A 22,746-nucleotide genomic window follows, 5' to 3' on the forward strand; every position below is an offset into this window, starting at 1 on the left:
GCTCCAAAAATTCCTGATACCACAACCCCCCACTCGGCCCCAGGCTTTCCACCTGAGACCTCGCAGGCCCCCACTGCCCAGTGGAGAGGACCGTCCATATATTCAGTAAGACGGAGGTCTGGGTCCCTGTCCAAAGCTGAGGCATGCAGGGCAGGGCTGTGGGGATGTCTCACAGTGTGGGGTCTTGCTCTGGCAGGCCTCTTCGTGTACCCCCTGGATGAGTCCACCACGGTGATCGGCTTTGAAGCAGTCATTGCTGACCGCATCGTGACAGTGCAGATCAAGGACAAAGCCAAGCTCGAGAGCAGCCAGCGGGATCCCCCCTACACAAGAGCCACCGTCACAGGTAGGGCAGCCAGGAGGGATGTGGGAGGGCCTCGGGCAGACAGAGGGCAGGTGACGGGATAGGAATAGGGTAGAGAGATTCCTGGACCAAGTATCAGGGATCCTGAGATATGGATGCCCGTGTGATATGGAACCAATTCTTAACCTCTCTGAACCTCACCTTGCTGTCTACAGATTAGAGGGAGCAATTGCTGTTTTCACCTCTGACATGTGATGAGCACAAAAGGAGAGAAAGAAAAAGAATCTTATTCTCTGCCGAATCCTGAAATTCACAAGGGGCAGAATAAGTCAGATCAGAATGAGTCCCAGATCAGTGGCTTCCCTGTTATGTGAGTTAGATAAGACAGTTAACATAATCTCTGAAGATGGAGCTTAAGGTTCTACTCACCCAATCAAGCACATGCCTCAGGCCCCTCTACAGGGCCTTCCCCTACAGAGGAAGTTGTTCCCATCAGCAGTGGATGCCTGAGGCTCAGAGTGGATGAGTGACTGGCCCAAGACCAAACAGCATGTTAGGGGCAGGACCGGGTCTTGAATCAGACCATGTGTCTGATGAGATTCACACTGTTTGGATCTGTCACTGTCACTGTCACAATGAGGGGGGCCAAAGAATGTCTCCCCACCTAGCATTTAGACATAAGAGTTAGGGCAAGGCTCTTAACTTGTCCTCAGTTCACCTAGATAACTGTAGCACTGTCCTCCCATTGTTCATCAATTTGCTGGAGCGGGCCCAGTAACATCTCCATTATGAGACTTGTTGTTACTGTGTTTGGCATATCGAATATGTCACGGGTAGCTTGCCAGGCTTTGCCGTACAGGTGAGATACTCTCGGTAGCTTGCCCAGCTCTCTAAGAGGGGCGGAGGAATCAAACTCCGGCCGGACATGTTGGCCACTTGCAAGGCAAACGGCCTAACCGCTGTGCTATCATTCCAGCCCACTGTTTGGATCTAAGATCAAGGAAGTTTGTTCACCTGTTCATTAACACATTAAGAATCTTTTTTTTTCTTTTTTTGTGAAGGGGAAGAGATAAAGTAAGATAACTTTTATTGAACTTATTTAGAAAGATAGAGGGGAGAGAAAGAGAGAAGGATGTGTTCAGGAGAGAACAGAGGCTTCTCCAGGGTGGAAATTGGCAGACAAAATAACAGAGACAAGCCAGAGAGATGCGTGTCCAGGGAGGAGAGAACATGGGCTTGGAGAGTGAGCAAGATGTTCCAGAATAGTAATATATGCTCCCTGTGTACAGATACAAAGTCATCCACCATTTTTTAGGATTTTCCCCCTGAAAGAATAGTCAGGACCTGCCAGTAACCATGGAGAAAGGTCTGGATAATGGATGTCAAAGGAGGGTGAGAGGGGTCCAGACTGGAACCAAGGTAGGGTTGAGGGGTGAGAATGACTAAGCAGGGGGAGGGAGGGGGGCTTTCAGACCCAAGTAAAGACCCAACGGGCTGGGGACAGAACTCAAGGGCTAGAACACATGCCTAGCATGTGTGAGTCCCTGCGTTCCATCCCCGGTACCATGTGACCCCACTGAGGTCCCTGGGCATCTCTAGGTCCAAGTTCCACCACAAAAAAAGAGAGAAAGAAAGAAAGAAAGAAAGAAAGAAAGAAAGAAGGAAAGTTAAAGGAAAGACCATGGAGGACAACCTGAATCACAAAACTGGGCAGATGCTTGACTGAGGTTCTCAGGGAGTAGAATCTGGCAGTGGAAACATGACCCCTCTAGGCATTTGGGGGTGCAAGTCCCCCACTTTCAAGGCAGATGGGAGATAGTCCACTGACCTGGCTGCAGCCCCCGGGCTGTTCAGATCTGCGTTTGGTGAGTGAGTTGTTTTCTGAGTAGCTGAGGCAGTGCTCAGACTGAGTCCTCCAGAGAGAGCCCTTTCTCCCATCTGCAAACTGGGCTCCTCACACTGGTGGCAGTGCAAGCTTACAGGGGACTAGAGGTGACCAGTCCATGGTCCCTGACTCCAGACCCAACTCTTAGGGAACTTTCCACAAAAAGGTGCTCCCTGCACCCCACAGTCCTGCCCACCAGGCAAGGTGCCTTTGGATGAGGATTTGGAGAGGATCCTGTTTGTGGTCAACCTGGGGACCATCGACCCCATGGAGAACATCACCGTCTTCATCAGCACCTCCTCGGAACTCCCGACGCTGCCCAATGGGGCCGTGCAGGTGCTGCTGCCCGCTGTCTGCACCCCCACAGTGCCCCCGCTCTGTGCCAATGACACTGACACCACCAACCAACAGACTCAAGGGTAAGGTGGCCCTGCCCAGGGGCTGCGGGAGTGGGAGCGGAGATCAGGGCTCACAGGGAAGAAAGATGAGGTATAGACGAGGGCTCCTGGCCGCCCTCTGAGTAATGCACCCCCAATCACATGGAGCGCACTCACCAGCCTGCTTGAGGGGCCCTGATGGGAATGGCCAGGCAACATCTCAGTGTCAGCACCCCAAGTTTTCTCCTTCATACATGAGAGGGATTTCCTGGGTACTGACTCTGTGCCCATGAGCACTGGGGTCAGAGGGCACACGTTGTTCCCTTCACGGCACACCTAACGCACAACTTGGAGTGTCTATATCTGGGCACTGATTCAAGTGGACAGGGCCGCGAGGGGCAAGTTCCCAGGACTTAAAGTTTGTAAGAGAGGCCAGCTGCCCACACACCCTCCCAGCCCAGCCTCAGGGCCTGGTCAGGCTATTCTGAGAAGTGAAACTGTGAGGGGAGTATGAGCACTTCAGGTGCTCTCCTGTGCTGAGAAGAGCTCAAACAGAAGCTCTGGGGAGCCAGGATGTGCCCCAGAGAGGGAGTGAAGTCCAGGCAACCTGAGATGAGAACACGTGATGAGGCCATGGAGACACATGATGAGGCTTCAGTAACACATGGATGAGACCACAGAGACACATGATGAGACCACAGAGATACATAATGAGACCATGGAGACATACGATGAGGCCTCAGAGACACATGATGAGGCCTCAGAGACATGATGAGACCACAGAGACACATGATGAGTTTGCAGAGACACACAATGAGGCTGCAGAAACACAGGATGAGGCTTCAGAGACACTTTGCATTTCTCCCAAAAACAGCAAGGATGCACTAAAGTGGGGCTTCCACGGTCCAGGGAGAGGAACCCTGTTGAGGCCAGTAGCAGGGCAATGCATCTGCACTTCAGTGGGCTAGAAGGCAAAAGAAGGTTGGATGGCTGTCTAGGGTATGGATGCCTGAAATAGGGCCTCCACTCCCACCCCCGTGACAGAGGAGGTGCATTTCCTCTGGAGAGGGGATAAAGTCTGCTAAGTGCAGATGTCTGTTTAAATGTTGCATTATATTCAATGAGTTTACATTTTTGATGTTTGTTTATTTTGCTTTGGGGACCTCACCCAGCAGTGCTCAGGAACAGTTCACCACTGGGTATTGAGAGGTTTCTCTCAGCAGTGCTCAGGGGATGAGGCATTTCTGGGAATTGAACCTAAGGTCACACATATGCAAGGCAAAGTGCTCTGCCACCGAGCCATATTCTGGTCTAATCCGTGCAAATTTTAAAAATTGATTTCAGGTGCTGGAATAAAAAGAGTTAAACTCAAAAGCAATAGCGCTAAATAATTGAGTCCATGGTATCTGATATAAAAATAACACTATAATTTCATTACCAGTTCAAGTACTTAACCTCCCCCCAACTCTCTCCCCCCACCACCCCCATCTTTAAGCCAAGTTGGAATCCAGGATGATGTGCCACGCGTATCCAGCATTTCATACATGCCCTGAAGGGGTCCCAGGGCCTCTGGGAGCTGGTGCCCAAGGGAATGAAAGCTGGGGACAGAGGACATGCTGGCACAGGACACCACCAAACTGGAGGTGGGGGTGGGGGTGGGCTGTAACTGGAGTCTGGTGGGTAGGGTTCTATACAGTTAAGTGCTCTCAGCAGGAGTGGAGTAGGTGCTGCTTTTAAGCAGCAGAGAAAGGAGTCAGGCAGGTCTCCCTGAATGCAGTGCTTCTGGAGGAAGAGTACTCTGGGCAGAGGGCAGGAGGAACGTGAAATGCTCAGTCCTGCTTCAGAGTGTGCTGGGAATGATGAGAAGTGAAAGGTACCAGGCCAGCCAGGTGGAAGAGGAAGGAGGAAGTGAGTGAGTGGTTGACGGCTCAGGGAGAGCTCAGTGGGCAGAGATGTGTGTACGCAGCCTGGAAACTGCAGTGAGTCTGTCATTTCCAGTCCAGGGTGTACCAGCCACTGGTCTTTGTAAGTGCTGCCCTGGCACTAGTCTTGGCACATTTCAGTGGCAGGGCTGGGGCAATTAAAGACCTTGGTAGGCCAGGAATCAAGAGGCAAAGATGGCCCTATAGTGGCTCTAATCCACTTATTCCTGACCATGCCAACAAGCAGAGTTGGCAGAGAAGTTCTCAGGAGAAGCCGGAAATCCCTAGGAACCCTGTGTGTCTCCAAGCGACCTGGAGAATACCAAGTGTTAGTGAAGCAGAGGGAGGAGGTGTGTGGGGGAACTCCTATTCATCGCTAGGAATACAGACCCAGGGAGTCACCCTAAAGGGCAACTTGGCTGTCCTTGGTGTATGCTCTTTGACCCAGGGATCCCAGGGAAATTCTTTCCTAAGTACAAAGGGGACATAGGCGAGAATCTTTATAGTGGCGACACAGGTGGGCCCAGAAAGACAAAAAAACCCCAAAAACAACAACAATATCACAAATGTCCCAGGAAATGCCATGTTATCAGCAAATAGTCTTTTTCTAGACAGCCCTGTGGGCAGAGTTTCAACCACAACATTGGAAGGCAGTGAGATAGTACAGGGGTTAAGACACTTGCCTTGCATGTGACTGACCCCAGTTCAATCCCGGGCACCACATGTAGTCCCCCAGAACACCAACAGGTGAGCCAGAGTGATAGTACAATGGATAGAGCATTTGACTTACATGATGCTGACCTGGGTTGGATCCCCCAGCATCCCATAGAGTCCCCCAAGCATGCCAGAAGTAATTCCTGAGTACAGAGCCAAGAGTAAATGCTGAACATTGCCAGGTGTGACCCCCACCCAGCCAAAAAATGAACACCAACAGGAGTGTCCCCTGATATGGCCCAAGAAGCTAAAAAAAAGTTATACATAGTAAATCAATGAATTAAATCAGCATTGAGGGTCAGAAGATTGCCCAAGCGACAGAGCACATACAAAGCCTTGAGTTTGCTTCCCGGCACTGCATAGCTCCCCGTCACTGCTAGGTATGGCCCCAGGAGTCCTGCAGTACCACAGGAACCTCACAGGCCACATGGGCTAAGCTCAGCCTGGAACAGCTTTGGGACCCTGATCACTGCCAGGTGTGGTTATTTTTAAAATAATTATTTAAAAAAGTTTTTAAGTAAGAAAATATTCAGCACTTGAATGGGGGAAAAGAGGCAATTGAAGGAATTCATAATACAAAACAATCTCTTTTTCTTTTTTTGACTTTAATTTTTCATTATTTTCAATTTATTTTTATTTTTAAGAATTTTTAATCAAGTCACTGTGAGATAGACCTTTACAAAGCTGTTCATAATTAGATTTCAGTCATACAATGTTCCAACACCCATCCCTCCACCAGTGTACAAACGTTTCCCAGCACCAGTGTCCCCAGGTTCCCTCCCATCACTGCCTCCCTCCCCCTCAGCCTGCCTCAATGGTAGGCACTTTTCTTCTCTCTCTTTCTCTTTTTCAATGAAAGCACATACAACCAAACACCCAGGATACACACGTATATAAGAACATAGTGCCTGGGGTGGGGTGGCCTAGAGCAAATCTAAGGCCAGAAAGAGGAAGACGCAGAAAGAAGCTCAGAACCTTGAGTGTTTGGTGAGTGGCACTTGGTGAAGCACTGGGTCTTCACTCTCCCCATTTCACAGATAAGTAAACCAAATCTTTGAGGAGCAGGACTTGTCTGGCTCCCAGGAATCAAGCAAGGATGCAGAAGTGGTGTGGTGTGCTGAGAACTGTCTGGCCATGCAGACACACTCAACTAGGAGAAGGGTGCAAGCTCCACCAAGTTCCCAGTTGCCTCACCACCCTGATACTCCTGATACTCAGTTTCCCTGTGTGGGGGTGGGAGTGGAACCCTGGCCGTCCCTCATGTTGATAGCTGTGCCTGTCCCCGGGCTCAGGTAGAGTGGGAGAGTCAGGGCTGAGTAATACAGAAAGCACCTCAGACCCATTTTGGGTGGGGCTGAGGGATGCCAGGGCTGCCTGGGATGCATTGTCTTCCCATGTCTTCTCACCCTGCCCCCCACCCCCTTCAGCCCTGGCTGCCTGCCTCCTCCTCCTCCTGCTCCTGGCTGCCTTCCCAGCAAAGACAAGCATTGCTTCGGTACCCAGGCCCCGAACTCCTGGAACAGACTGAGCCTGGCAGCGCTCCTGGACACTAGCGTGTCCAACCCCATGGAATATGAGTTCAGCTTCCAGCTGGAGATCCGGGGGCCGTGCCTGCTTGCAGGTGAGAGGGGGCTGTGCAGACTGAGATGAGGCTGCAGGGGAGGCAGTGTGGCAGGGGATGGGGGTGGTGGTGGGGGCTTTCTGACCTAAAGTCTCCAGGGATGAAGGGGGAGAGAGGGCAGGAAGGCTGCTGGTTTCAAGTGGAAGAGAAGCCGAGGCACAGAGACATTCAGGCACCCCCATTTCTTATGTTTCTGACATGCAACCCCCAGATGAGTCCCCTCCCAAGGACAGCTTCTGGGTTGTCCTCATCCTCCCTTTCCATGGTTTAATTGGTGGTGCTGGGGTCTCTCCTAGAGTTCACCACCATCAGGCTGCTCCCCATTCTCACCCTGCCTCTCAGAATCCCTGGGAACTGGAGCTATCCTGCAGACACTGATCCCCAGTGCCCCTTATTTCCCCCAGCAGCTCAAGGAATTGGTCCAGTCCGAGGCACTAGTTAGATGGTCAGAGCTCCCAAGGGCCACGAATGAGCATCCTTACTAAGAACTGGTGTCCTGATGGTCTTCTCCTCCAGGCACACTGGACCTCGATCTTCTTGTCCATGGGTCTCCGATCTGGGGGACCAGAATAGCACAGCAGCAAGAAGGATGCAGGGGTGCTCACCCACAGGGGAGCTCTGAACTCTAGGAGGAAACAAATCTTTGCTCCCCTCTACTTGATTCTGGGTCATTCTTCATCTATCTGAGCCCCCATTTTGCAAATGGGAAAACTGAGGTGTCCTGGTGAGGGTGCCACAGGTCAGGAACCCCCATGAGACTCGAGTAGCAATCATCTCTGACCTGGGTATTAATGTATCTGATGAACCCCTCACTCTCTTGGGGTTTCTAAGAGTACTCTGTCTCTCTGTGCCCCCAGGAGTAGAGAGTCCCACCCATGAGATCCGGGCAGATGCTGCCCCCTCTGCGAGTTCGGCCAAGAGCATCATCGTCACGTTGGCCAGCAAGCACACCTTTGACCGGCCAGTGGAGATCCACATCCACCCGAGTGGTACAGAGACTGGGGGAGGGAGGAGGCCACCCTGGGTCCCCCAACTGGTAGGCAGAAATAATGGCACTGAAGAGACCAACTTGCTCCCTAGTTCACTCTCCTCTGGCTAGAAGAAGGGAACATCTTCTGTCCTAATTTCAGCTCTAGGGGAACTGGGGTCTTATCCCATTTTCACGGCACTGTGCCTCCAGGCAAGCTGAGCAGAAATCCCAGGAAGCTTTGAAGCCCTGAGCACAGCAAGGACCTGCAGCTCTGAACCCTCAGGGATCAACACTTTCATCTCTTTAAGGAGTCAGAGAAAGGTCAGAGAGACAGGACAGCAAGACGGAATTGGAGATTGCCCTTGCATGCAGCAGACCCTGGTTTGATCCTTGTCCCCACATATGGTCCCCTGAGTGCTGCCATTGGTGACCCCCTGAGCACAGAGCAAGGAGTAAGCCCTGAGGATTGCCAATGTGCCTCCCTCCTCTCTCCACTTCCCCAAAAAGAAGTCAGCAAAAGTGAAGTCCTGAAAGAATTAGGCCCCATCCCATTCCCGTTTTACAGATAGGCAGAGGCTCTTCAAGGGACTGTGAGGGCACCAGGCCCTTGGACATTCCTGCCTCTTAGCTAAGGAGTCTCTTACCACCCCCACTGCTGCAGGCAACCACAGGCTTCACCCCCTCTTCTAACAGGAAGTGCCCCCTTCCCCAGTGCAGATCCTGCTCCTAACCCCCATACCTGGCACTACCCTCATCTTGGACCAGGTGTCAAGGACTGGTGTCTCCTCCATAGAGCCCCACGTGCCCCACGTGCTGGTGGAGAAGGGAGACATGAGCCCTGGAGAGTTCGAGCAGCACCTGCAGGGCAGAGCAGACTTCATCAAGGGCATGAGGAAGGACAACCGTGCAGAGCACAAGGTGAAGCCAAACAGGCACAGTGGGGCGGTGGGGGGAAGCTGGGCGTTGAGGTGGAAGTGGGGGAGTGACTTGCCTAGGGGGATCCTTCACACACGGACCCTGCCCCGGCCTCCTCTAAGCAGCTCCATCTGCAAGGCCAGCCAGGAAATTGCAACCAGGCACCGCCCCTGCTCTTCTTGCCCTCCCTGAACTCCCTTTTCCTCTGTCACTTTTTTCCCCTTGGGTCCTTGCTCTGTTTCCACCTCCCCCGAGAAGCTCAGCAGAGGGGATTGGGAAAGAAAAGAGCAAGGGCTGAGCCACCAGCCACACACTGTCCTGACCACCTCTCTCCAGCTCAGAGTTTGGGCACCCAGGCAGTAACAAAATGCCAGAGAGATTTGAAAAGATGGGCTCTGGACTGGGGAGGCGGCTCAGAGGTCAGAGGTCATGCCTTGTATGTGCAAGGTTCCGGGTCTGACCCCAATATCTTAGCACCAGGGTGCCCCTGGGAGCTCCTGCTGACCCGAGAAATCCTTTTGGCCCAGCAGCTGAGTGCCAGCAGGATGGCTTCTGAGCTCCCACCCCTCATCCCCCAGCACTGTTTGAGTCACCCACAGAAAAGGAAATGATAGCACACATTTTTGTAGTGTCCCCCTTTTAGAGTTGAGAGAACTGAGGTGTCTCATCCTAACTGCACTGGTGAATTGGGAGAAAGGGAAGGCTGTGATCTTGGGGTTTGGCTTTGGTAACAATGAGCTTCATTGTTTAACATGGAGCAGTTGGAGTTATGGTGAAGGTCCTCTTTCCAAGGTGACCTGAATGGCCCAGGGGCTGAGAGCAGGGTGGGCCAGGATGTCTGGGTACCTGTCCACAGCTTACAATATACATGTCACCATTACCAGAGACCCCACTGGGAGTCCCCACTGGGTGGGGGTGACAGAGACATCAAAGGATGGGAAGATGGCTCAGCAACAGCCTATCAGGTCATCCCCAGGTTAGATACACCATTGCCAACATCTGTCCTCCCAGAGGACCCCCAACTCCTCATCTAAATTAGTCCATCTAGAGAGAAGTCTGGAGCCAGGGTGGCAGTGTCAGGGGACAGTAAGGTCTGGCAGTAAGGAATGGCATATGGACAGGGGATGGTAAATAGGGGTACCAAGTTATACCTGAATCCCCTGTTTGTAGACTCCCATCCATCAGCTCTGGGACCACTGAAGTCAGTGACAACGCACTTGCCACCTTGGGTTGGCTATGCAAATGTCCTGTATTCTCTAGAGCCCCCTGGATGACAGCAATCAGCCTGAGGTTGCTAAGAAGTGATGAGTTTATGATAATTGGATAGTAACAGCTCAAGGAGACGTTAGAGATTCCTGAGCTCTCTGAGAGGCCAGAATTCAGAGGTGGTCCCGCTCATGGGCAGATGTGCCTCATGCTGCTGTTGCTTCCTCAGTCTCTGTCACCCAGACATCTGTGTAGCACTGTGACTTTTGGCACAGGTGTTCCCGTGGGAGGAAGCATGCGTCCCTAGTCTGGGAAGGAGGCAGGCATGAAGAGGGCGGACGTCAATCAGGAAGAGTAGGTGGGACAAGCTGTCCAAAACCATGACACAGAGGGAGACACTATGTACAAGAGGCAGATGCAGAGAGAAGTGAGACCCAAGAGCAAGAAAGGTGGAATTGGGGAGCCATGCAGGTCAGGGGCAAACAAAAAGAACCACACACTTCATTCTTGTCTATCCATTCAACAAACACGGGATACCCAATAGATTCAGGACCTGTTCTGGATACTTGGCAGACAGCACTGAAAATGACTCATTCCTGGGTCTCCTGGTGCTTATACTCTAGCACAGGGAGACAGACAAGAGGTAAACAAACCAAATCTGTTTGGAGAGGAACCAGGGACCTGAGAGAAATCTAGGATAGTATCAGGGGGTATCTCAAGTGGTAAAACATAAGATCCCGAATCCGAGAGCTTGTTGGGAAGTTTGGTAAAGGGTACACATTATTTGCATTCCTTTGACCAAAGAATGGTTGGTTAATCTCTATTTATGGAAGAACATTGTTTTGTATCAAACATGCAGCTTTAAGGGAAACACAGTTTGGGGGTAGGTAGATGAGAGAAAGGAGACCACCTAAAGAACCAGGTTCACTACATCAACCCTGACCATCAATGGAAGGATCAATGTTGCAGCAGATCACCCTCACATCCAAGACCCTCAGTTTGAACCCTGGCCCTGTGTGCTCCCTCAACCAGTACCACCAGATGTAGCTCTGGTGTCTCTGAATACCACTGAGCCCAAGCACCTGAGTATCACTAGGAGTGGCCCTAGTCACCCTACCACTTCTGAGACTGATCCTTACTCAAATAACAGAAGATGAAAAATGTTAAGGAACTAAGTGATGGCCTTCCTTCAATGTTATTCAGTTCATCTACACCAAACTCTATGAGAAACCTTAGAGATGCCAAAGAGACTCAGCCATTGCCATCCCTCAAGTCAGAGACAACCTAGCGGGGAGAGTCATAGATATGAGCCCCTGTGAGGAAAACCTGGCCTCAGCATGAATAATCACACCCCAGTCACAGTAAGAAGACAACCACTGAGAAACAATGGCCAGGCACACAGTGGGTTCACAAGTATTGCAACGAATGCACACAACTCACAGAACATGTTTTCCTGTCCTCATTGCATGGGTGAAAAAATGAATCAAATCCGTCAAGAAGGTGGGGGAAAGTGTTTAAACGAAGCAAAATTTGTAGTGAATGGGAAGTTAAGACTGTGAAAGATCAGCAGTAAGACACAAAAATCACAATGAGCCAAATGGCTCTTTCACTGGGTGTGCGAGAAGGGACCCACTGTTCTGTGGAAGGATGGTGTGACTGCCCAGTCTCCTGATTATGTGCCAGCTCAGTTCTGCTTTCTCACCTGCTGACTTGTCCAGTCACCCCAGAGATGTTTTCCTGCAGACTCTGGGTGGGATCTGGAACCCTCCGTGAGTACTAGAGCGGGAGCCCCCAGAACCAGCTCAGGAGTGTCCTGGGGCATTCCCTGAAGGTTCATTTGAGTTTCCCTTTGTCCCCCAGAGAGAGATCATCCGGAAACGCCTGCACAAGGACATCCTGCACCATTCTGTCATTATGCTCAACTTTTGCCCTGACTTCCAGTCAGCCGAGCCCAAGCTGCGGAAGACTAATGGAGAATTCATCTTCCTCATTGACCGGAGCAACAGCATGTGTGGGAACAGCATCAACCACGTCAAGGTATGTGACAGTGCATGCTTCCACTGCACTGGGGCTCCCGAAACCCAAGATCCTCAGCACTTCACTCCAGAAACTTCCCTAAATCACTCAGGCTAAGAGGAACAACAAATCACTTTTTTAAAAAATAGTTTGACTAGGGACATTGGTGGTGAGAAATGTACTCTGGTGAAGGGATGTGTGTTGGAACATTGAAACCTAATCATGAACAACTGTTATATCTCACTGTGATCCAATAAAAATTTTTAAATTGACATAGAAAAATTACTGATTAAAAAGATTTTAATTCACATAGTAGGAAAAGCTGTGCATACATCATAACTGAAGTAGTCTGATCAGGTGAGGGAGGAGGTATATGTCTCGGGTACATGTCTCACATGCAGCTGACCCAGGTTCTATTCCCAGCAGCATCTGGTTCCCCAGTGTCACCAGGTATAGCCCTGGAAACCCCAGCATGCCGGGTGACTGGGTCACCCATGGCAGCATGGGGATGGGGTTGGAGCAGCACCTCATCCCCAGACCCCCCCACTGAATCACCTGCTTGTTTGGCCGATAATAACTGACAGGGTTCAGGGCCTCCAAAGCAACACTTGGGAAGTCTCCCCCCAAAAATAGTTCAGTTAGACACTTTCGCACTGAACTTGCATCAAAAAAAAAGATTGGGGAAAAAAACAATAATAAACCCGGAAAAATGTCTGAGCAAGGTAGAATTGTCGGTTTATAAGGGAAGGCAAAATCCAGAGCTTTCCTTGGCCTGCATTACTCTTTTGTTTAATGCTCTCTTGGTCTGGAACCCTTTCTTGGGTGCTGAATGGAGAAGGGTACAGAAGAGAGAGGGAAGGAGCAGGCAGGGCTGAGGGATTGCTGTTTCCAGTCCTGGGTTAACAACTTGAAACAATGTCTGATCCAGACAATCACTAGGGGGTTGCACTGGGAAGGCATCAGGAATTGCCTCTATGTTTCAGGTTAGAAAACTGATCTGGGAGTCTACCAGTATCTTAAACTAGTGTACCCTCTAGTTAAACTTTCATCTCTGTTTGTGCCAGCTGGCGTCAGAAGTTCCTTAGACTCAGCACCTGCCATAAAGAAATTTCTAGTAAAGTTCTTGATGCAGTAGGAAAGATTTGATTCCTCTCTTCCTCAAATATTCTCACATGGGCTATGTGCTTTCTTGGCTATGGAAAGATAGCAGGTTATAACACCACCTCTGCCCTCAGAGAGCTGAGATGCAGGTGACGAGGGAGAGGTGCGCTCACAAAGTAGGCCTCAACCCAAAGATAGTGGCCGCAGGGCTGTAGAGGCTGCTGAAGGGGAGCAGGAAAGAGAGAGAGTGTGTGAGAGAGAGGGAAAGAGAGAGAGAGGGGAAGAGAGAGAGAGGGGAAGAGAGAGAGAGAAAGAGAGAGAGAGAAACCAAGTCTTGCCCATCCCCACTCCATGTGTTTCATCTTCCTCAGGAGATTATTCTCCATTACAGCATTATCAAACCTTGTATTTTTAGTTATGCCGCTGTCTGTCTCTTCTGAAGCTATGAACTCATTAAGGCAAAGGACCGGATCTTCCTCATCTGTCTCTCTGCAGGGGGCCTAGCTCTGTGTGTGTGTGTAAGAAGTCACACCCACCCCCACCCGTAACTGTTGGTCCTACTGGGTAAAGGACACCATCTCAGAAAAATAGGCACAAGGGAACAAGAAAAGAGAGAGCTCTGCTGTCGCATGGAATTTCATCCCTCTTCCTAGCTGGTCTCTGAAGCAAATTCTTGTTTCCAGGGCAACAGGATTATCAAGGAAGGGAGCAGTTTGGTGGCCTCTCAGAGGCCTGCTCTCTCTCAAGCTTGATATGATAGGGTTTTGTCTTGAAGCGTGACAGCAATTATATATATATATATATATTGCTTGGGTCACTCTAAAGAATTATGGAATCATAAACCTAAAGTGTATCTTGAGAGCACTGAATATATATATATATATATATATATATATATATATATATCCAAGGAAGACCCCCCACAGGAGGTCTCTCTTGACTTTGGGTTACAGGACTGGTGGCGACATTGCCTACTCCCTAAAGTAAGAATTGGAGGAGCTGTCCGCACGCTAAAGTACTGAAGCATACTTCATGGACCATAAGGCATGGCCAAGTGTATTCCATTACCAAGTCAAGCCAACGTGTACGGCATTGCTTGGGTCACTCTAAAGAATTATGGAATCATAAACCTAAAGTGTATCTTGAGAGCACTGAATATATATTCTCTCACAACCTTTCCAGTACAGAAATAGAAGTCATGTGTTTTTCCCAGTATCACAAGGCCAGAGAAAGAATTGGAGCCTTCCTTATCTTCACTTGGTGCTTATTTTCCTTACATTATCATATAGGATTATTATGCACTTTCCTGAATGAAATCTCTCTGATGAAGTCATTGATGCTGCATGGCGGAGTAGAAAGAGAGGTTCCAGGTGCCTGGGTTCTAGGACCAACTCAGCTTCGAGCTTACTGTGAGTTGGAATAAGGTGATTCTCAACTCTAGGCTTCATTTATTGTTCCTGTAAAGTGAGAAGGGAGGATTAATTCAGAGAGAAGCTGAAACTGTGTCACAGTCTCCTCGGTTCACCACCCCTAAGCCCAGGCTGGGTTCAGTCTCGATATCCTTCTAATCTCGGTGTTCAGGATTATTATACACTTCCCTGAATAAAATCTCTCTGATCAAGCAATCTCTGCTGCGTATATATAGAGTAATCAATCTAGGCTGAGCAATCTCAGTGTTCTGAGATTAATTGTGATCCAGGATCCTACAGTGTCCACTTCAAATCACCAAAGTTGACTTTCAAGTCATGCCTGAATGTGAGACCTTTCTAGCCTCTACATTCCAGAATTCTCTGACAATAACTTCCTCTAAGTGTGCCTACTCCCTTTCCCTTTAGATTTGCTCATGCTCCCTTTTCCAATTCAGCTCATTGAGCTCACGGTCACCCCTTCACAAATGACTTCTCTTGGCACCAGCCATTCTGCTAAGCAAGCTGCTTTTAAAGAAAGAAACAGAAATTATTCTGGCCACATGCTCCTTTCCGAATGACAATGAGGCCATGGGGGAATTTCTTAGGTCATTAATTGTGGTCCATTAGGTTGAAGTCTTAGGAAAGACTAGGCGGAGGCAAGTAGGAGAGACTAGAAATCCAAACAGTCATGCCAAAGGGGAAAGTTCAGCCAATTCGTTTCCTGCAGCTGCTCTCATTCTTCAGCCACTACTTGCTGCCAAAATGAGGACATTAAAAATTCTAATAGGTAGAAGCAGACACTATCTGCATGGATCAGCAGTCTCCTGCTAGCTGGGAGGTACGTACATTGGTGGCTAATGGAAAATAAGTAGAGATTGACTTCTTTTGTAGAGAAACAAAATGTACTGACATGAGCAACAAAAGAGAAATGAGAGTGTGCTCATGGCTATGTTTAATGCTGAAGTTTCCGGGTAGAGCAGCAGGCAGGTGAGGGACAGCTTGTCCATAGAGGCTGATGTGAAACTCCAGCATGTGGCATAAGAGCTGCTGGGGTTCACCTGCAGCTCTTCTTCTTGGGGTGTAACATTTATTTCCATGAAGCCATACTGAGACTCTCAGGGTGCATGCCATCAATAACTGAGACTGACAGTGACCCTCATTCCTGAACTCTGTGCCAAGGCAAAGCTAACAGGAACAAATGTCTCTGACTTGGGTTTTAGAAGTCCAGTCCTAGTTCGATTTTGTGATTCAGCACAACTCCTTAACCTTCTGAGCCCATTTCCCATCTGTAGAACAGCGGTATGACTATTAACAGGTATTACTATTTCACTGGGTTGGTAGTAATAGCTATTTATAGACTATTCACTCTGTGTTTGAAGGAGTAACATAATCAGTCCAAGGTCAAGTGAGTCTTTGTGAAGTTGTGATTTTGGCCCAGGTATGTTCATCTTCTAAATCTTCTTAGCCAGGAAGCTGTCGAGATTAAATGAGATCGCTAACAGCAAATGCTGAGGACTGCCCAGCACATAGTAATGGTTTGGTATTTATTGTTTCATTGTCTCAGCATCATCGAGCTAAAAGGCCCCATTTAACATCCTGTGCTTTCCTCTACCTTCTCTCACTCTCATGGCTTAACGCTTTGACACTGGCTCACACTTGAATGTGGTTTAATTAACACAAATTGTAATGCCAGCATCGATGTATTCAAATGTTTCCTTTTGTTTGTGCACTGGTTTTTGCTGTTGTTGTTTGGGGAGCCATATCAGCAGTGTAGGCTTAATCCTGGTTCTGTTCAGGAATCATTCCTGATGATGCTCAGGGAACCATTTCAAGTAACAGGAATAGAACCATGGTCAGCTGCATGCAAGGCAAGTGCCCTGCCCTACAGTATTATATCTCTGGCCCCAAGGTTGACAATTCGGTATTCACAAATTTTAGTGCCAGCACAAGGATGTTGGCACCCTGACTCCCCATTTATTGCATCAGTGCTCACCACCACAAGCTGTGCTCAACTCCCAGGATCCTTACGTTCTTCTATGTAACATGGGGGTTATACTGTGCTGGCCTCTAAGGCTTGTTGTGAAGATTCTTTGAGGGGGTGCATGACAGCACACCCTGAGCATTCAAAAAATCTGAGCCCAAGAGACCATTCCTGTGGGTAGTGATGCCCATAACCCATGTAAGTAATGGCAAGATGCACTGAAAATCAGAAGCCATAGATATATTATACCAGAAGGGTGAACACCCTGTGCTCCCAACCTCCCCAGGTCAGCAGGAGTGGGAAAGAACTGAACTGAACTCAAAGATACGCTTTGAGAAGTCAGCCCTGCTCTGTGGGCAAGAAGTTTTATGACCATATCTTGGACCCAGGCCCTGATCAGTGTCAGCACATTTCTTCATCGGTGGGTGTTGGGTGCAGGCAGGAGGTGGGCCAGCCTCTTTGGCGCTGCTCCCGCATTGGGATAAGAACACCACGTGTGGTGGCAGAGAGGTAATAATTTTTTTCTGAATCTTGAACCACCCTTTTTTGTCTGTCAGGAAACTATGGTGGTAGCTCTTAAAAGTCTCATGCCAACCTGCTTCTTCAATGTCATTGGATTTGGATCCACATTCAAGACCCTGTTCCCTTCCAGTTATGCCTACAATGAGGTAAGGGAGGGGCAAGGATGGGACCAGGAATGGGGTGGGTGGTGAGGAGCCTTCTCAGAAACTGTCCACATTCAAGAATAGAAATGATGCCCAGGGGCAGAGAATTGAAGAGGGAACATTTTTGTGACTATTTTCAGGCACCTGCTTCTAAAATAAAGAAGGTGTTGGGCAAAGTACGGGTGTACTTAGTGAGGGGGAAGAGGGACGATAGAGCCAGACCTAACACTCACTGAGACCCTCTGGCCTAAGAGGAGACAAGGCTGAAGTGAAGGAGAGCAGTGGAGAAAATGGTGGAGAGCAGTAGAGCAAAAAATGGGCATGTAGGTATGGGTGTGGGCTAGAAATGGAACTCTCAAGGCTCGGGTTACAATGTGGAACCAGAAGACTGTGGGTCCCAGCAGCAAGTTCACCATTGGGGCATTGGAGCATTCTGCCAACTTCTAGGACAGGAAAAAAGAAAGGAAGGGAAGAAGGGAAGGAGGGAAGTATAGAGAGAAAGAAGGAAGGAAAGGAACAAGGCAATGATAAAAGGGGGCCTCTCCTGATTTAAAATAGCCTTATGGATTTTTCAAACACAATAATAAAATGTGCTGATAGTTCCATAATTTTTAAATCTATGTAAGCAAAACGAATTTTTAATGATTATGTCACCATGGTTAGGTTCAGAAGAAAAATACTGGTGATAATTTGTATGTAAACCCCTTTTGGGGTCTGGACATACAGTATAGGGTAAGACACTCTACTGCATGCATCTAACCTGGGTTCGATCCCCAGACCTCCATATGGTCCCCTCAGTGACACCAAGGAGTGATCCCTGAACACAGAGCCAGGAGTAAGCCCTGAACATAGCCAAGTGGGCCCCCTCAAAATTCAATAAATTAAACAAGCCTCTCTCAAACTTTCCTATGAGTTCACACACATTTTCAATAAAGATAGGATTAGACCTTCAATACTGATCTGGAACCTACTTTTCTAATACAATAGTCCAATATGAGCATATCTTTATGCTAGTATTAATCTGTGCCAAAATTTTAATACCTGTCTAGTATTTTACTTTGATAGTGACTTATTAATGGAACCCCTAGAATTGGCCATTTCCATTTCCATTTTTTTTCTATTTCATCATCTTTATAGCAAAGGTTCCACATGTATCCTGTTGATCCCCTTGGGATAAATTTCTAGTTTTTTGGCTCAAGAAGTGACTGGACATTTGAAGACTTTTGATATATGCCATTTCTCCAAGCATAGCCTTGGAAGAGAATCTTCCTGAGTCAGGAGCAGAAGGACATCTAAGGTCTGTTGAGAAATTGTCCTTGCTGCAGTGACATTAGCCTAGTGCCAGGAATCCTTGGCCAGCTGGGTCTCTCAGCATTGGCCCGGGAGGGAGGGGATCTGAAGCCTGGGCTAAGGAATTGATTTTCTCCAAGCACCATCAGGATGTAGCAACACAGTCAGTCCAGGATTCTCAGGTCTAAAGATTTCCAACTCTGGGACCAGAGAGGTTATACAGCCCATTAGGCACTTGTCTTGAGGTGACTGACTCAAGTTTAACCCTGGTACCTTGAGGAGTGATCCCTGAACACATAACCTGGAGAAAGTTCTGAGTACCACTGAGTACCACACTGAGTACCACGGAGTGTGGCCTCAAAACCAAAAATTATTTCTAAGTGTTCTTTCTACCACATCACCAGCTTCTATAATCATAGAAGGAAGCCCCATTTATGCTGAGTTTGGGGGGCTTTATATGCTTAGGAGTGTTTATATTGTTGAAGAGGAATCCACGAGTACATTTGGCATTCATGGTGGCATTGGGGGGGTTGGGGGGCGTTACTGAACAATAACACTAAGAAAATAGCCACCTGTTCTTTCTGTGCATGGGAAGAGATGGAATTGGGAACATGAGAGAGCTCCAGTAAGATCAGGTGGAATAAAGAATTCACTTCCTGGGAACCTGGAATCTCTATAGACTAGACCCTCTGACCAGAACCCTCCCTGCAGGAGAGCTTGGCCATGGCCTGTGATAATATCCAAAAAATGCAGGCGGACATGGGGGGCACCAACATCCTCTCCCCCCTCAAGTGGGTCATCCGGCAACCCATGCACCGAGGCCACCCGAGACTCCTCTTCCTGATCACAGACAGCACCGTCAACAACACCGGGAAGGTGCTGGAGCTGCTACGAAACCATGCTTTCTCCACCAGGTCAGCACGGGCTGAAGGCCTGGGGCTTGGTGATCTTGGGCCCTCCTTGAGCTTGGGATGTCAGAGCTGGGGAAATACCAGAGGAGAGGAAAAGACCCTAGTGAGCTTTGCTTCCAGAGTAGAGTGTCGGACTTCATTGTCCACGGGATTTGACACCCACATCTCTGCCTACAGCTCCCCCAGAGCAGCCTTGGCCATGGAGCTCCTCCTGCTGCTCTATCTTTGAACTGTGTGGGAGTTTCCGGTGGTGGACTGTGTGGAAGTGAGCACTGGTGGATGAGTTGCTCCTCTCCTCAACCCTGAGCCTGAATCTAGGGTTGACTCTGAGCTGGGATTGTGCTCAGTCCCTTTCCCATTTGGAGACAAAGATGGCAACCTCTCTTCTCCCCTTCCAGGTGCTATAGCTTTGGGATTGGCCCCAACGTGTGCCACAGACTGGTGACAGGGCTGGCAACTGTGTCCAAGGGCAGTGCTGAGTTCCTGCAGGAGGGGGAGCGGTTGCAACCCAAGGTAGGCAGAACTACAGTCCCTTCAGGTGCTAAAAACTCAGAGGCCCAGACCAGTTGGACAGCAGCTCCTGGGTGGAGCTTGGCTATCACCCCACGTCTAAGCTCTCTACTAGGTCATACTGCATCTCAGTGAGAATCAAGACGGTGGAGGCAGGGGCATAGAAAAATCAACGCCTAGTCTCCTGGTACAGGATCACGTGCTCCATCTACTGACAGCAGTAAAGGACCTTCCACAGGTGTCATTCTCTGTAGAGTGTCACTCCCTCTACATTGGGTTCGTGATCATTTCTGGTCATGTCCTGGTCATGTTACTGACGATGACAAATGGTGTCTCAGAGGAAATCTGAAGAGCCCGGAAGACAGGTTATAGTTTTCTCTTTACTCTCTGCACAAATGGTACAAATAATCCAACCTGGATGGAGATGATACAGGAAGTGAAGCACTTGCCTTGCAGGCAGCCAACCATGACACTGCAGAGGGTCTCCCAGCACCCCCAGGAGTCACTCCTGAGTTCACAGACAGAAATAGTCCCCGAGAATCATAGGGAGTGGTCCCCTCAAAGAAAAAAAACAATTAAAAGCCCACAGTGCAAACCAAACAACAGCAATTAATAATTATAGCAATTATAATATAATTAATAATAACAAATGATCCAGCATCAGTTTAAAATAATAAATGATCTAACCCCTAGAAAGTTCTATTGTCAATCCAGGAACCAGAGAGAAAGATTGAGTTTTGAACCTAGGAAAATTACTAGGTGGTTAACATGTATGAAAAAGAAAAGTGAAGAAATAAGGAAGACAAAGGCTTCCATTGAGATGCAGGCACAACACCTGAGAAGGAAAGAGTCAGTGTGAGGCAGGGAGAACCTCGGACAGTAATGCCTGTCCGGCAGGTTTCTACCAATGGGGAGTTCTGGAGCAAAGATTTCCCAGCAGGTAGATTGTGTTGCACTGAGCCACCTGCATGCCAGCTGAGCGCAGTCATCGTCTGGGGCTTCCAGAAAGAGCTGTGATCATGGTTCAAAAGTTGGAGCATCCTTTCTTAAAGGATGGTTCCGATGTACATCTATGACTGCCACATTCCTAAATTGTTTTCTCCTGCTTTGCATTTCATCGGAAGAAATCAGCCTAGGAGATTTATACCACAGCTGCCATCTATGGAATACCTATCTGCAGCAAACATCTCATATCTAATATTTCAGAATACCACCCCCTCCCCAACTATATCAAGTTGAGGAGATATGGGAAGGCAAATTAACTTGCAAGATCACTGTGATCACTCGCACTAACACTGTGTCCATGTTTGGCCGGAGACTTTCTGTACCCCCTTGGTTAGCCGTAATCCTAATTTGAGTCTTGGATTTTTCTTCTTTATAACATTAAACTTGGAGCACAGGATCCAACTCTGACATTCTAAGAATCAAAGAAAATCATGCACTTCTAGAAAAGTCAACCCCAAACCTTTACAGTTCCGTTTTCTCACTCACATCCTTTTGTGCTCATACCCATGGTGTTTGTGCTTCTTACACCTGCCCTCACTCACATACCTGCCATGTGTCCTGACCCTCTCCAATAGATGATCAAGTCTCTGAAGAAGGCCATGTCCCCTGTCCTGAGTGATGTGACTGTGGAGTGGAGCTTCCCTGAGACCACGGAGGTCCTGATCTCACCTACCAGCACCAGCTCTCTCTTCCCTGGAGAACGGCTCGTGGGGTATGGCATTGTATGTGATGCCTCCTTATACTTCTCCAATTCCAATTCTGTAAGTATCTTGGAAATAACTAGTGGTATCAATGGGTGGGGAGTACAACCATGTACACAAGGCTATCTTTATCTGGAAAGACCAGTCATGCCAGTTATGAATGAGCTGGATCTAGCTTTACAGTGGTAGGGAACAGATGCAGGCCATGGACATTTGGTCACACTGACGCTATTTAAGCTGGATGCTACCAGCTCATGTTATTCTTCTCAAAGATCAGAAGAACTTGGGGGTGGGGGTGGAGGAGGAACATTTTTAAAAGAGAGTCTTTCCACTTAGTACCTGTATTCAAACCATAACACCCAAAATAAGAGATAAAATAAAAGGAAATGTACCTGCCACAGAGGGGAGAGATGAGGAGTAGCGGGAGGGATACTGGGAACATTGATGGTGGAGAATGGGCACTGGTGGAGAGATAAGTACTCAAACATTGTATGACTGAAACGTAATCACAAAAGTTTGTATGTCTTTAACTGCATATCACACTGGTTCATTTACTTAATTAATTAAATAAAAAGAGTGCCTTATTTCCAATTCAGGTTGACTCCATTAAGAAACCTCTAGACTAAAACTCGGGAGCCTGCATTTTACATGACCTCTCCAAAGTCATTTTGTTTTGTGTTTGTTTGGGCCACACTTGACATTGCTCAGTACTTAGGTTTGGAGTGGGGATCATTCCCAGTAGTGCTTGGGATATCATGTGGTGCTTCTGAGCTTCTGGCATGCAGAGCACAAGCTCTGGCCCATGAAATTATCTCTGTGCTACACCCCACACACAGGTGGTTTTTGGGAACACTTCCACTCATCACAACCACTCTCAAGTTTCTTTCCAAGAAAACTATTCAAATTCATTCTCCTTTGATGAGTTGATCTTTTCTTTATTTATAATGCTCTTGCGTATGGTAACAGAAATGGAACCCAAGTGAGGACTGAAGGAGGAAAATTTCATGCTAAAATATGGGAGATTGCCTGAGAAGCTGTTTTCTCACTCATACATAGTCCCTCCTTAGTGAGTATTCCTCCTCTCCTTGAAGAATTTCTTGTCTTTTTCTTGTTGCTATTGTTGTTGCTGCTGCTGCTGCTGTTAAGCAAGAGTCACAAATTCAATAAGAATCTGGAATGATCACACAGGTAGAAGATAAAGGACATGGACTTGTGAAAGGAAAGGGGCAAAGAGATAGTGGTT

The 22,746-nt window shown here is 48.4% G+C and overlaps 1 protein-coding gene across 1 annotated transcript in view; it reads left to right on the plus strand.

Moving 5' to 3' along the window:
• The window catches only part of VWA5B1 (von Willebrand factor A domain containing 5B1), a 66,061-nt gene that overhangs the window by 25,604 nt on the left and 17,711 nt on the right, over nt 1–22,746 (plus strand). Inside the window, exons 4-13 of the mRNA XM_056122928.1 lie at nt 197–346; nt 2,338–2,608; nt 6,630–6,823; nt 7,681–7,812; nt 8,587–8,711; nt 11,775–11,951; nt 16,979–17,089; nt 19,088–19,290; nt 19,686–19,800; nt 21,378–21,563. Of these exons, the coding sequence (XP_055978903.1) occupies nt 197–346; nt 2,338–2,608; nt 6,630–6,823; nt 7,681–7,812; nt 8,587–8,711; nt 11,775–11,951; nt 16,979–17,089; nt 19,088–19,290; nt 19,686–19,800; nt 21,378–21,563 (1,664 nt within the window). The remainder of the gene's footprint in view (nt 1–196; nt 347–2,337; nt 2,609–6,629; nt 6,824–7,680; nt 7,813–8,586; nt 8,712–11,774; nt 11,952–16,978; nt 17,090–19,087; nt 19,291–19,685; nt 19,801–21,377; nt 21,564–22,746) is intronic.

This window comes from Sorex fumeus, unplaced genomic scaffold (assembly GCF_029834395.1).
Source record: "Sorex fumeus unplaced genomic scaffold, SorFum_2.1 ptg000047l, whole genome shotgun sequence".
Taxonomy (NCBI): domain Eukaryota; kingdom Metazoa; phylum Chordata; class Mammalia; order Eulipotyphla; family Soricidae; genus Sorex; species Sorex fumeus.